Source organism: Cyrtonyx montezumae, unplaced genomic scaffold (genome assembly GCF_038088225.1).
Source record: "Cyrtonyx montezumae isolate F1298 unplaced genomic scaffold, pur_monq_1.0 scaffold_11, whole genome shotgun sequence".
In the NCBI taxonomy this organism is placed as follows: Eukaryota; Metazoa; Chordata; class Aves; order Galliformes; family Odontophoridae; genus Cyrtonyx; species Cyrtonyx montezumae.
This window is the reverse complement of record NW_027071837.1, coordinates 1,893,508-1,903,450: the sequence shown is the minus strand read 5'-3', so window position 1 is coordinate 1,903,450 and position 9,943 is coordinate 1,893,508. Positions and strand designations below refer to the sequence as shown.

Here is a 9,943-nt window from a genome sequence, read left to right as displayed (position 1 = left end):
GTGCCACCAGCAGGCCCGGCTGCGGAGACATGGCACTGGGAGCACAGGGCAGGACGAGGGGTTGGGAGAAGGGCTGGAGAGTGAGGAGCAGGCCTGGGGCTGGGAGATGGGCCGTGGGGCGGGCAGCAGGCGGTGTGCGGGAAGGGCAGGAGGGCTTCCCCTGCACCCCATGTCCCTGCACCCCCATGTCCCTGTGTACCCTAACCCTATTACGCCCACCAGACCCCCGCACCCCACAGCCACGGGCCCCCAACCTCCTCCCTCCCGCCCTGCCCCGCATCCCCTCCCCCTCCCGCCAGAAGGGGGCGCTGCACTCCCCGCGCTCTTCCTCTCTATGGTCACCTCACGTCTCCTTCCGCTTCCGGTTCGCTCCTCCTCTTCGGGTCAGCAGCGGCAAGATGGTGAGCGCTGTTGGCGGGGGATCGCGGGTTTGCCTTTATCCGCCTCCATCCGTCTCCGCGGCGGCTTGCTCCGCCCGCCCGAGGCGCTGAGCCGCGCGTGGGGCTGCTCGGACGGGGTTTGGGCCGGGCCTGGCCAGCGGCGGGGTGTTGGTGCGGTGCCTGCCCTGCGGCGGGGGGAGGGGTGGGATGGCCGGGCCGCGCTCGGTAGCACCCAGCAGCGCCTGTTGGTTGGCGTCTGTGCGGCTTCTGGCCGTGCTGAACGGCTTTTGCCTGCTTCTCCAGGTGAACGTCCCGAAAACCCGCCGGACCTACTGCAAGAAGTGCGGCAAGCACCAGCCCCACAAAGTCACCCAGTACAAGAAGGGCAAGGACTCTCTCCACGCCCAAGGTGAGGGTGGAGATGCGGTGGGCAGGTCGGGGGCAGCGGGGCCGGGTCCAGGGTAAGGGTGGTTGGTGCTGAGGGGATGATTTTAGGCTCAGCGTGCAGCTGTGGTGGGAGCAGGGATTTTGTCTGATCAGTTGTGCAGCTGGAGGCTGAGGTCTGCAGGGGGCTCGTAGGAATGCTGGTTGTGCTGGTGGCGTATCTGAGTTACTGCTTACACGAACCTGTTTCTTCCTGCAGGGAAAAGGCGCTACACTAGGAAGCAGAGCGGCTATGGCGGCCAGACCAAGCCTATCTTCCGTAAGAAGGTGAGTGCTGCTCCCAAAGGAGGGCTTGCAACCTTTGCTCTCCACACATCCTGCTGAAGAGGGACACTTCTGCCTCCTGAGCCGTGGTGTGGCAGCTCTGTGCAGGTAGCACTGTCCACAGAGTGTGAGAACGCAGCTCCCACCCCTCTCTGCTCTTTGTTCCTCATTAGATCACCGCTTCCTTGCGGTGGAGCAGTGTTATCTTTTTTTGCAGAGAAGCTTCTGCAAAGATCCTGGTGCTTTAGGGGAACACAGTCTTAATGCAAATAATGCTTTCAGAGGAAGGAATTCTCAAAGCAGCAGTGTGTTTTGTTATGTGTGCATTATATACACGTGCTGCTATCTGCTTTTCTCATGTTTTCCTTCTGTGCCCCCACCTTCTGCTAAGGGGTGGGGGCTGAGATCTGTGCTATTACAGCAGGGAAGCAAAACGTGACAGACGTTTGCTGAAGCAACCTTCCTCCAGTGTTAGGGATTTGTGCAGGAGAGCAACCCTGCCCCAGAAATCCTTTTGCCAGTGTTCGTTATAAACATGAGGCAATGTTGCTGGAGGAGCAGACCCACTCTTTACTGGTCTTTAAGATACCTTCTTGTGTTTAATGGGGAGCCAGCTGTGTTTAGTCTCTGTGTTTTGAGAACAAGCTGGTGATTTTTCTAATTGTGGAGATAACAGGCTTTTTCTGAGAGCAGTGATTTATCTACTTGTGGACACTTTGTTCACTCGTGCTGCTCCTTCCCTCCCAGGCCAAGACCACAAAGAAAATCGTGCTGAGGCTGGAGTGCGTGGAGCCCAACTGCAGGTCCAAGAGGATGCTGGCAATTAAGAGATGCAAGCACTTTGAACTGGGAGGAGACAAGAAGAGAAAGGTACGTGTGTGTACCAGGACTGGCTGATGATGGTAGAATCATCTGGATGGGTGGGAGCACAGCTGTGGCTTTTGGGGGGAGTACTGCCAGCAGCACAGGCTGAGCACTCTCTAGGTGAGGGGTGAGGCTTTGTATCAAGGGGAGCATTATCAGCAATGTGTGACAACCTGCCTGGAGTGGCTGCAGAAGGGACAGACATCAGGCTGTGTGCTGCCAGGGTTGGGAGAGGGCAAGATTCAGTGGTGAATAAACTCACACTCATCTCTTCCTTCTTATAGGGCCAGGTGATACAGTTCTAAGCTGCGTCCTACTCATTTTTGGACCATATTAAAGTATTTGGAATTGATTGATTGTGTGTTCTGTGCTGTTGGTGGGGTGAGACTTGTCAGTACATTAACAGGAAGATGTTCCTTGCGGAGTTGAAGGCTTTATAACTTTTCAGAATCCTTTGTAAGCAATAGCTAGGATTTCCTGCCTCGCTGCAAGAGGTGTATAACATACAGAGGTGCATCGTGTCCACTTTACTGAGTGTTGCTTCTGGTAATCATGGTGATTTTTATGAGAATTCAGTGACCTGAACAAAGTGGACTGTTCCCCAAAACTTGATTTAATTTCAGCTACCAGGCTTGGTACTCCTGTACGGGTACTCCTTAGGGAACACTCCAGTTGGAGTTTGTAAACACAAATCAAGGCATCCAGATCGTGCAATAGCCTGAAAAGAATGTACTTGTGGTTAAGTATCTGCATCCTGCACCAGAAGGACCGTTAAGCAAAAGGCTGCTGCCACCTGGGGAAAGAAAGCAGTTATTTCTGGAAGGGAGTTCACTACAGAAGGATTCCCCAGTGGCTCATGAAGAGCGATGTGGAAAACTGTCCTCAAAAGTGACAGCCACTGATGAAAGACTTCTGAGGTGAGGAGAAGCCCTCAAAGCTCAGTTGGAAAGCATCATACATCACAATAAGCAGATGTCTGCTGAGAAGCCAGTTGCTAAGAAGTGCTGTGAGTTCAGAAGGCAGACACTATGCTCTCAGGACAGTGTTGAGTTTCTTCAGCAGGGACAGGAACACTCCAGTGTCCACTCCAGCAGCTAGGCTGTGCTGCCACTTTGTCCTGCAGCTCTTCTTCAGCATCTCAGGAACACTGCATACACCTCTGGCATATCTTTGGTAGTAGTGGCAATGAGCTGTTTCCCTGCTGGGGTCCTTGTAACCCCTCAGAGAGTTGGGCAAGATGTCAGAGAAAGGGTAACCAGGAGAGAAGCAGCACCCCTTTTTCCATCATCTTGAGTCACAGGCATTTGTTAGGCCAGGCAGAAGGTTCAGTGTCCACGGAGAAACACTTGAGTAGTGAATGCTTTGGGAGAAGTGCAGAGCATGAGGCTTACAGTAAAACCTTGCCTCCTATAGTGGCACTACTTTGAGCAGTACAGTGCCTGTTGGGTTCACTTCCACACTCAGAGAGGAGACCCAGTTGTGAACCCCCCAGTCCATGCTGGTTGGCAGCACCTGCTGGATGCAGCACGCTGGGTTGCAGGCCAACCCATTGCCAAGGAAGGTGAGGGAGAAGGTGAAGTTCTGGGGTCCCCCAATTTCCTGCTGGTTTAGGACTGCCACAGCATAGGCTCTGTGCGACAGCGGCCGTTCCCACAGCTCGAAATTCTTGTCCTGCCAAGGAGAAAATAAGCTTGTGTTACAGAAGGCAGAACCAGCTGTCTTTGTGCTTGAAGCCTGAACATCTATGTTCACCAGGCTCCTGTTCCCAAGCTCTGGGCACTCCTCTGTCACACAGATCCCCAGTGCCTGTTTTCGGAGGAGGCTTGCAGCCCGTGCTCCAGAGCACACCCCCAGCCAGCTCCTGCTGTACCTTAGTGATGCGGTAGCCCTGCTTGCCCAGCGGATCCTGGTTGATGGAGATCACCTCTCTGTTCTGGAGCAGCCACTTGGCCTCCGGTCTCATGTGCCTCAGGTCATTGGACATGAAGAGTGGTGCTGCCATGATCGCCCACATGGCCATCTGAGTCACCGCCTGCTCCCAGCTCAGCCCAAAGTTCCCAATCACCAACTGTTACAGGAAAAGAAAAATGTCACGTGATGCTGCTTGCCAAGGAGAAACTGGGCCACCAAGCTGGGTGCTGGGCAGTGACAGGATGCTCAGGGTGGTACCCTGTTTGGGGACTGGTTAGATAGGCTGAGCTCTAGGAACAAGACCGGCTGGCTGCAGAAGACCAGCTTGGCAATTCAGCATGAACCAGTGGTGGAAGCAAAGAAGGATCTGTATCTGGCAAAGCAGTGTTAAAAGAACCCGTTTCTGGATGCAGCTTGCTGGTACCCAGCTTGGCACCCACGGCTTTTCCCTCTTCCAGGAGTTGGCATACTTGAGACATTTTCCCAGAGTCATATCTGTTAAGGAGTGGCACTGCTTGTAGAGGTTACAGTACAGAGGCAGTGCTTCTGCTGTGTGCTCAGAGTGCTGTTCTGCTACTCTTTTCCAGCCAGGGATCCTTCTCATCAAGTGCTTAATCCTAGGACTCCATCAGATCCTTTCCCCTAGTGTTTCTTCTCCCAGTCTCTCTCCCCCCTCCCTCTCAAGCTACAGCTAAGGAAAGAAGTTTTTGCTGCTGCTGCAAGGGTGTTGCTCTACTTGCCATGTCAGGATCATTCCAGCCCCCTGGCCCAGCTATCTTCACAATGCTGTCCTGGTGCAGTGCTGTCCACTCCACAATGCTCTTGATGCTGTTCCAAGAATCATAGACATCATAAAAGTTCCTCCACTGATTACAGTACTGTTTGATCTCCGTGTAATTGGGCTGCCAAAACAATGAGTGTGATCAGCCAGAGAGCCTGACAGTCCAAGATGAAGACTGTACACAAGGCTAGACTGCATCAGGGATATTCTGGGGGAGAACTGTGTGAATACCTTCCATTGTCAGCTATCTGAATGATGCTGGTCCCTAGGACACCCTGAGCCCAGCAGTTCCAGTCTGCCATACTCCAGACAGCACCATCCCAATTGTTTCCCTTGGGAGAACAGTTGCATCCACCCAGCTCTGTTAGAAAGTCTCCACAAATGCTATTTTACCAAAGGTGGGATGGGGCCAGTGGGATTAAACTGTGTCATCCTATTACTGTTTACAGTAATTATTATTGCAGTAATTACTGCTGATTCTTGGGTTTACACCCATGGGTGACTAATGCATCTATCTCTCTGGGAGGGAATGACCACATCCTGTCCTGGAGGTATGGGGGAAGCACAACGTGTCACTCACAGACCCTGTCTAGCAAAAACCCATCTGTAAGCAACACAGAGCATTCCTGTTGAATAGGCTGCCCTAAAACTCTCATTCCTGATTCCTGAGGTGGTTGTTTGGGTGAGGTTACAGCACTCTGTGCAGCAGAGCACCCAGGGGGAACAGCACCAAGCTGTCCTAGCTGCATCTACATCGCCAGCGTCTTCTTGTTCTGCTCCTCAAAGACAGGAAACAGATGGATGCTGCTGGTCCTGAGCAAGCTCCAGCTGGGCTGTGCTTCCAGCAGCTTGTGCTGATGTGCTGCAGAATCCTACAAAGTTGTTTTCAGCAGAGTGGTGACTTGCCTCAAGTACACCTCAAGGCTGTAGAGGAAAAGTGCTTTTCCTCCACCTTGCAGTCTTGATCTCTGTCGGATCAGAGAGCAGGAAATGCCTTGGGAGGCTGCTGAGCAGTCCTAAAGCTTTTCTGTTCCCACTTTGTGCACTGAGAAACACTCCCTACCTGCTGCACAGGCCTCAGGTAGAAGGGCCATTCACAGGAGTACACAATGGGTCTGCCAGTCTTGTTCAGGGCCAGAGACATGTTCCTGTAACCTAAAAGAAGGCAGGTTACACCATCTCCTTGCTCAAGGAAAGGAACTAAACCAGTGCTGCAGGTTCAGGTGTCAGCCTGACTCTTAAAAAATCAAGGTTTAACATACTCTCGTAGCTGTAATAATATGGGGAGGAGAGAGGAGCTTGTTTTGGCAGCCGGGCTCCTGCCTCCAAGGAGAGGTGAGCTGCCTTTGCTACTTGTCCCAGGCAGGGGTGCTGCTCTGTACACTCCTCTGGTTTCAGCTGGGATAGAGGACACAGATGCAGCCCTGGGAACAGGCTGCCATTTTGCTCTGTGGTGTATTTTCCCTCTAGAATCATAAAATCTTTTGAGTTGGAAGGAACCCTTAGGGGTCATCGAGACCAACTCCCTGCAGTGAACAGGGACACCCACAGCTCCATCAGGTGTCCAGAGCCCCGCCCAGCCTGGCCTTGTATGTCCCCAAGGACAGAGCACCCATCACCTCTCTGGGCAACCTAGATACATGGGAAACACAAGTTGGTATCTTCCCAAGCTGCTGGATACAGAACCAGTGGTTAACATTGCGGGAACACGTCCTTATGATGCATTTGTGCCATATGGGCTGGGCAGGAATACAAAAAGCACTAGCTTTGTCCTGTCCTTGTCCTCAGACAGCCCTGTTAAGTCCCTTTCAATCAGCAGAGAAGGAATGAAGCGTTTGCTATCTCTCCTGGAACTGCTTCAGTACCACTGGATTGCACCTGGGTTATCCAACTGATCCAGCCAGCTTCCAGCTCAGCTGTCGCCTGCGGTGCTGAGCTGCAGCTCCTGGCCCCAGCAGCCAGCACACAACTGTCACTTGGGCAGGTTCTCTCCACCAGACGGCGTGCAGGATCCCTGCTGCCAAACGCTGCGCCAGCACCGAGAGCCCAGCCAACAGAAAACCAACTTCAGAGCCACATCTGCAAATGTGCACCTGGGGCACTGGGGTGTGCAGGTGCTTGGAGGGGGTCTGCAGCCAAGAGCCCTGAGCACAGCGTTACTGAGCTCTCTGCTGCTGACCCACCAGCCCGTGTGTAATGACTTTGGAACTGGCGTTCACAAGGGCACACTTCAAAGTAGAAACCCCAGAAGGTTTGTCACGCCCTTCCCCTTCTTTTTCTGCCTAAAGCTCTGATAACTGCCCTTTCTACCACAGATGCAAGCTGTTCTAGCTCAGAACTGATCCATTATGGCACAGTCTCACCAAAGGGATCGAGCATCAAGCGTGAGAAACACTTTACGCTCTGCAGGGAAGGCACTCCAGAAGTGCAAATACTTTGTGCTAAGAGCTGACGTGGCAGTCTGCAGAGAGCCCCCAGAGAACACAGGCATTACTTCTGTGCTCAGCACGATGCAGTCTCTGGTGGGAGAAAGCTGCTTTCTCAAGCCACGCCTGAAAGCTCCGGGAGTCAGAACAGCCAAAAACCACTTGGGCCAGCAATACACGCTGCCCTGGAGAGAGAGCAGCCTTGCACTTGGGAACATTGCACGTAAGCAAATCCCTCAAATGTTTACAGTCAGGAAAAAGCATCTCCCTGGAGTCCACCCCTTGGTTTGGGATCGCTGACACCCGCAGAACAGCCCCAGCCAGGCCCCACCTGCACACATACCTTCTGCCAGCAGCCCCAGCGAGCCCACGTTGCAGCCATCAAACTTCAGCAGGTCCACACCCCAGGAGGCGAAGGTCTGGGCATCCAGCTCGTAGTGCCTGTAGCTGCCGGGGAAGCCGGCGCACGTCCTGTTCCCCACATCGCTGTAGATCCCCAGCTTCAACCCCTTGGAATGGACCTGAGTTCAGCGGGCAGAAGGAGAGGCTCTGAATCACGCGGCTCCCGCAGCCTCCCCTCCCCCCGCAGCCCCTCACTCACGTAGTCCGCCAGTGCGCGGATACCGCTGGGGAAGCGCCGGGGATCCGCCCGCAGCCGGCCCTGCTCGTCCCGCGTGGGCGCCATCCAGCAGTCGTCGATGCACACGAACTCGTAGCCCGCTTCCTTCCAGCCCTCCGCGACCATCACGTCGGCCATCTCGGCGAACAGCCGCTCGCTGAGGGAGTAACGCGGGGGGGGACACGGCAGCTCGGGCCGCAGTCCCGCACCGCTCCGCTCCCGACACCGGGACCCCGGCCACCCTCACCGCACCCTACTCCCATCCCTTCCCGGTACCTGACGCAGCGGTTCGGCTCAGCAGCGCAGTCGGTGCCGCAGAGGAAACGCTCCCAATGCAACCAACCCATGGGCGGCGTCCTTGCCACGCCGTTATCCAACGCCACAGCCGCCGTCACCGCCACGACCGCCACCGCGACCCAGCGCACCGCCGCCGCCATGACACCCAGCGTCTGCGGCGTCACGTGAGGCGGGCGGGCGATCACGTGGCGGGGCGTACTCACGTGACCACGCGCAGTGGTTCCCTCCTGGAGCCTTGGCCTCCGACGCCGCCGGGGGGCGCTGTGCGGCGCGCTCAGCTCCGCGGGCCCCACGTGGTGCGGCCTCCGTGCCGTGTAGGCCGCGTCCTCCCGCGCCGTCCCCACGCAGTGCTGACGGTCCGCACGGCCGTGGGAGCAGCTCAGTGCGCTGCGTGCAGGGTTCAGCACTCCGAGGCCGGGGCTGGGCCGGGGCTGGGCCGGGGCCTGGCGGAGCCCGGCTGTCCGCTCACGCGGCGTTGAGGTGAGGCTCACACCAGGGCCGGCCTGGCGTGGCTGAGAGCACGGCTCAGTGCGGGAACTTCCGGTGCCACGCGGCCCCCGGAGCGGCGTCCTCGCTAGGTGTCCTCCCATCTCCGCTTTGCTGCACCCGGGGAACAAAAGCCCTTCAGAGACCGCAGTCAGATAATGGCGCTTTGTTTGGGGGTCCACCCCCTGCCCCTCGGGGGGCTGCAGGGCGCGGCTTCTCTGAGTGCGACAAAACACGCCGCAGAACTTCGTGGCTTTGTTTTTCTTGAGGCAAACCACAGCCCGGAGCTGGGTTGCTTTCGATATTCCTGGGGCTGGAGGGCATCACGGAACCGACCTTTGCTTGTCACCAGCCCCCAGCCCTCCCTTGCTCATCCCTCCTGTTTGTGGACCGTCCTTGTAGCTCAGCCCGGCAGGTGCTGTGGTTCCCCAGCCCCATCGCTGTGGGGTGTGGATCAATAAAAGCACAGAGCAGGGCCTCTTTCCCTAAGCACCCATGAGTGTGCAGCAGCAGGAGGCAAGTTGCATGCATCTGCAGCTGCTGGGCTGTAAGTGCCGTGCTGGCAGGAGCTCAGGGAGCTGCCAGTGCTGATTATTCTGATTTTACTTTCCAGGAGTCACATTACCCCAACATAACTCCATTAGCTTCCATTTACACCGGCAATTAACTCTGCCACCGCTGCTGGTCCTGTGCCCACTGCTGCTTCCTGGGGCATGTCCTGAATGAGCAGCGTCACACAGGAGGAGGAAAATTGACTCTGCCTGAAGTCTGCGTGCTTTGCCAGGGGATGGCTGCTACCCGTGCTGCAACCTCGGCCTGAGTGAGCACTGCTGGCTCTGGGGCATGGAAACCTGCTGGGCTGGAGGGGCTCCCAGCTCCGTATGGCTGCTGGGAGCTCTGGTAGGGGCTGAGCACTGCTGCCACTGCACCCCCTGAAGGTTCCTAGGGTGCACAAATCATCAGATCTGTGCCTGTGGCAGAGGACTGTGATGTAGCAGAGCACCCCTAAGCATCCCCCATCACGGTGCTAGAGTGAGGACCCCCTCTACTTGGCTGCAAGCGGAGCATGCTGTTACTGCAGGTTATCTTATGGTATGTTGGATTTTTTTTGGGGGGTTGCAATTTACTTTTTTCTTTCTTTCTTTTTCTCTTCTTTCTGGGTGGTGCCAGTTCCTAGAATCAGGGTGCTTCAGGGCTGACCCCAGCTGTTCTCCCCGGTGAAGCCCCCAGGTGCCCAGACCTGCTGCTGGGTAAAGGAGAGCAGCAAGAGCAGGAACACAGGAGCACTGCAGGGTTAGGGTTTCTCCCTTCAGAAGAACAAACCAAGCACCAAACTGCGGGTCTGCACTTTGCTTTCTCCCCTCTCTACCACAAAAACCTCTCTTGGGGCCGACAGGGCGATGGGGCTGCGAGGTACGGGGCGCCCAACAGAGCCGATCTGTGAAACTTGGCCGGGAGCACAGAGGGAGAT

The 9,943-nt window shown here is 55.9% G+C and overlaps 2 protein-coding genes across 3 annotated transcripts in view; one reads left to right on the top strand and one right to left on the bottom strand.

Annotated features, from left to right (window-relative positions):
* RPL36A (ribosomal protein L36a) overlaps positions 1-2,304 on the top strand; it is a 34,716-nt gene extending 32,412 nt beyond the window's left edge. Inside the window, exons 1-5 of one of the 2 annotated variants that reach the window (XM_065729354.1) lie at positions 398-401; positions 684-789; positions 1,024-1,091; positions 1,836-1,958; positions 2,237-2,304. In XM_065729354.1, coding sequence (XP_065585426.1) covers positions 399-401; positions 684-789; positions 1,024-1,091; positions 1,836-1,958; positions 2,237-2,257 — 321 coding nt within the window. In that variant the 5' untranslated portion in view covers position 398 and the 3' untranslated portion in view covers positions 2,258-2,304. Of the gene's footprint in view, positions 1-397; positions 402-683; positions 790-1,023; positions 1,092-1,835; positions 1,959-2,236 lie in introns of those variants that run through there. The other variant, XM_065729353.1, reaches the window with a different exon arrangement.
* Positions 2,305-3,108: 804 nt separating this feature from the next.
* On the bottom strand, positions 3,109-8,126 carry GLA (galactosidase alpha). Its single transcript, XM_065729308.1, has 7 exons — positions 7,966-8,126; positions 7,672-7,846; positions 7,414-7,591; positions 5,708-5,799; positions 4,604-4,765; positions 3,823-4,020; positions 3,109-3,623 (listed from the first exon to the last, which is right to left on the bottom strand). The coding sequence occupies exons 1-7, from the start codon at positions 8,124-8,126 to the stop codon at positions 3,360-3,362; spliced, it is 1,230 nt and encodes a 409-aa protein (XP_065585380.1). The 3' UTR covers positions 3,109-3,359.
* Between the last annotated feature and the right edge of the window lie 1,817 nt (positions 8,127-9,943).